At 49.4% G+C, this 2,622-nt stretch overlaps 1 protein-coding gene across 2 annotated transcripts; it reads right to left on the reverse strand.

The window, feature by feature from the left end:
• Window positions 1-303: 303 nt before the first annotated feature.
• On the reverse strand, window positions 304-1,748 carry LOC121136945 (casein kinase II subunit alpha'-like). 2 transcript variants are annotated; one of them, XM_040738527.1, is made up of 2 exons: window positions 1,401-1,748; window positions 304-1,349 (listed from the first exon to the last, which is right to left on the reverse strand). In XM_040738527.1, exons 1-2 carry the CDS (start codon window positions 1,715-1,717, stop codon window positions 665-667), a joined length of 1,002 nt encoding a protein of 333 aa, XP_040594461.1. In that variant the 5' UTR covers window positions 1,718-1,748; the 3' UTR covers window positions 304-664. The 2 variants fall into 2 exon arrangements, with proteins under 2 accessions (XP_040594461.1, XP_040594460.1); XM_040738526.1 differs by having other exon boundaries at window positions 304-1,748.
• Window positions 1,749-2,622: the final 874 nt, after the last annotated feature.

The raw sequence follows: 2,622 nt of genomic DNA on the forward strand, positions 1-2,622 counted from the left end.
TACAGTGCCATCTTCTGACACTAAAGAGGACGTGGTGAGAGCGACTGCAGTTTGCTTCCAAATGAATATACTTAGAAGAAAACTGCAGGAATGAGGTACATTTCCTGGAGAGCTCATGTCATAAAAAAATACATAACACATGAATTTGTAAAAGAGCTTAAAAAAATACTGTCACTGCTTTAATCTTTTTTTCTTTTCTTTTCTTTTTTTTGTAAATGAGGCTGGTGTGTCAGAATAGACTGCAGACTTTGCTAAAACTTGAGCCTGAATCCTCACAGAAGAAAACCAGACACCACAATGGAATAGATAGGAAGTCAGATATTCAGAGCTTGTTGACCGAACGGATTAATTCAACAGTGGTATCCTGTTAAACGCAGGTACGTGTACAACAACTCCGAGCTTCTCATCTCCCATGCATTCCAAAGGGAGAGTCCCCTCAGATCCTCAACTATGTGCACTGCCACACTGTACAGCGCAGCTCCCTGCAGACTAGTACTGGGGAGTTTCTTGCTTTTGACAGGCTTTAGGTCTTTACTCTTCTTTGCCTTTAGAAGGAATGATTAGAATTTCTGTTTATCACACTGTAGTTTCCTTCAAGTTTTTGTTTGTTTGGTTGGTTTTATTGGCAAGCATCAGTGCCGCATTACCGTCGATTCCCCAGGCTTCATCGTGCTGCGGTGAGGCCACTGGAAAGCACGGTGTTCTCTGTGCAAGTCTGGGACTGCTCCTTCACCACAGGGTAGAAGTACGGATGCTCCATGGCCTCTTTGGCAGTCAGTCTCTGTTGATGGTCGTACCGCAGGAGCTTGTCAAGAAGATCTAGGGCCTCAGGACTGACAAGGTGTCTGTTTTCACTATGGATAAAGTTTTCCCAGCGCTTCCGTGAATGTTGTCCCAAGATATCATTGAAGTGTGGATCTAGGTCTATGTGGTACTTCTTCAGATATCCGTACAGCTCATCTGTCCCCAGAACCTTGGCAATTCGAACAAGTTGGTCATAGTTGTCCTGCCCATGGAAGAATGGCTCCTTTCGGAAAATCATGCTCGCTAACATGCAGCCCAAGCTCCACATGTCCAAGCTGTAGTCATACATCTGATAGTCCACAAGGAGCTCTGGTCCCTTGAAGTACCTCGAGGCCACTCGAACATTGTACTCCTGAGCAGGATGATAGAACTCCGCCAGACCCCAATCAATCAGTCGGAGCTTTTTTTGTTGGTGATCTATCATGACATTGTGAGGTTTCACATCCCTGTGCATGATTCCCTTGCTGTGGCAGTAATCCAGAGCTTTAAGTAGTTCATACATATAAAACCGGATATCAAAGTCAGTCAGGATCTGGTAGAGTTGCTTAAAATCTGTATTAGTGATATATTCAAATACCAAAGCTGGTGTCTTTGACACAGGGTCCTTTACAGTGTCAATCAGCTTTATGATATTTGTTCCACCACGAAGGTTCTCCAGAATCTTAACCTCGCGTTTTATCTTCTTTTTCTTCACTGGCTTCAGAATTTTTACAACCACCCTCTCATTGTTGGTGATGTTAATGGCCTCAAATACTTCACTATACTTGCCCCGACCAAGTTTTCGAACCAGTTGGTAATCATCTTGATTACCCCAGCTCGGGACGTGGGCTTCGTAGTCCCAGTACTCGCGGCTCCTCAGGCTGTTCACCTCGGCGTAGACCCGGGCCCGACTGCCCGCGGCCGGGCCGGGCATGGCGGGCGGGACCGGGGGGCGCCGCGGGGCGCCGAGGGCGGCGGCGCGGCACGGGGCGCCGGGTGGCAGGCGCGGTAGGTGGCGGGCCGCGGGCCGCCTGAACAGGAGGAGGAGCGCGGCGGCGGCGACGGCGGCGGGCGTCCGCGCCAGGCCGGGCCCGCGGGGGCGGGAGGACGGACGCTCGGGCTGGGGGGGCGCCGGCCGAGCCGGCCGGGGGCCTGCGGCGGCCGGCGGGACGACGGGGCTCGTGCTCCGCGGCGGCCTCCGCTCGGCTCGCGGCCCCTAGAGGCAGCGGCAGCGGCAGCGGCAGCCACCGGCCGGGAGAGGGGCAGCGGCGGCGACGGCGCCGAAGAGGGAGGAGCTGCTTAATTTCTTTATAAGTATGCTGGTTTTTGATGACAAGTTCCATAGAATGGAGAGCTATATGATGTAAGGGAGGGGAGACAGCTGTAGCAGCAGTATTCCTTTTAATTTATTTGTTTTTGTTTTGAGACAGAATCTCTGTAAGTATTCTTAAAACAGGGTGAGAATGGTAGTTTGGCCTAAGTTAGGAATAATTTTAAATGAGGACGAAATATTCGAGGTAGCAAATAGCCATGGGAAACTTTTGGGTAAAGTAGTGGCGTGCTAGAACCCTGACTTTTTCCTCAGGAGTTTGCTATTTCTCCAACAGTCTCCTAGGAAAGAGCTGCTTGGGAGGAACCACAATACGAGTATTAAGTTCTGCCTAAAATGTCCTTCAGAGGGTCTTTCATTATATCCCTAACTTTATAACTTCCTCGTAAAGACATCAGGAGCCCTCTTCTCTATAGCTGTGTCCTTACGGTCTTGGGGCTTTATAAGTAAAGAAATAAAAAAAATCTTATTGGTGGAGTATTATGAGATTGAACTAAACTTATGGTGCA

The sequence above is a fragment of the Mesocricetus auratus genome, unplaced genomic scaffold, assembly GCF_017639785.1.
Source record: "Mesocricetus auratus isolate SY011 unplaced genomic scaffold, BCM_Maur_2.0 Super-Scaffold_100676, whole genome shotgun sequence".
Classification (NCBI taxonomy): domain Eukaryota; kingdom Metazoa; phylum Chordata; class Mammalia; order Rodentia; family Cricetidae; genus Mesocricetus; species Mesocricetus auratus.

Bases quoted from the DNA above. Each gene is read 5' to 3' on its own strand.
- LOC121136945 (XM_040738526.1), bottom strand. From the start codon at position 1,717: ATGCCCGGCCCGGCCGCGGGCAGTCGGGCCCGGGTCTACGCCGAGGTG.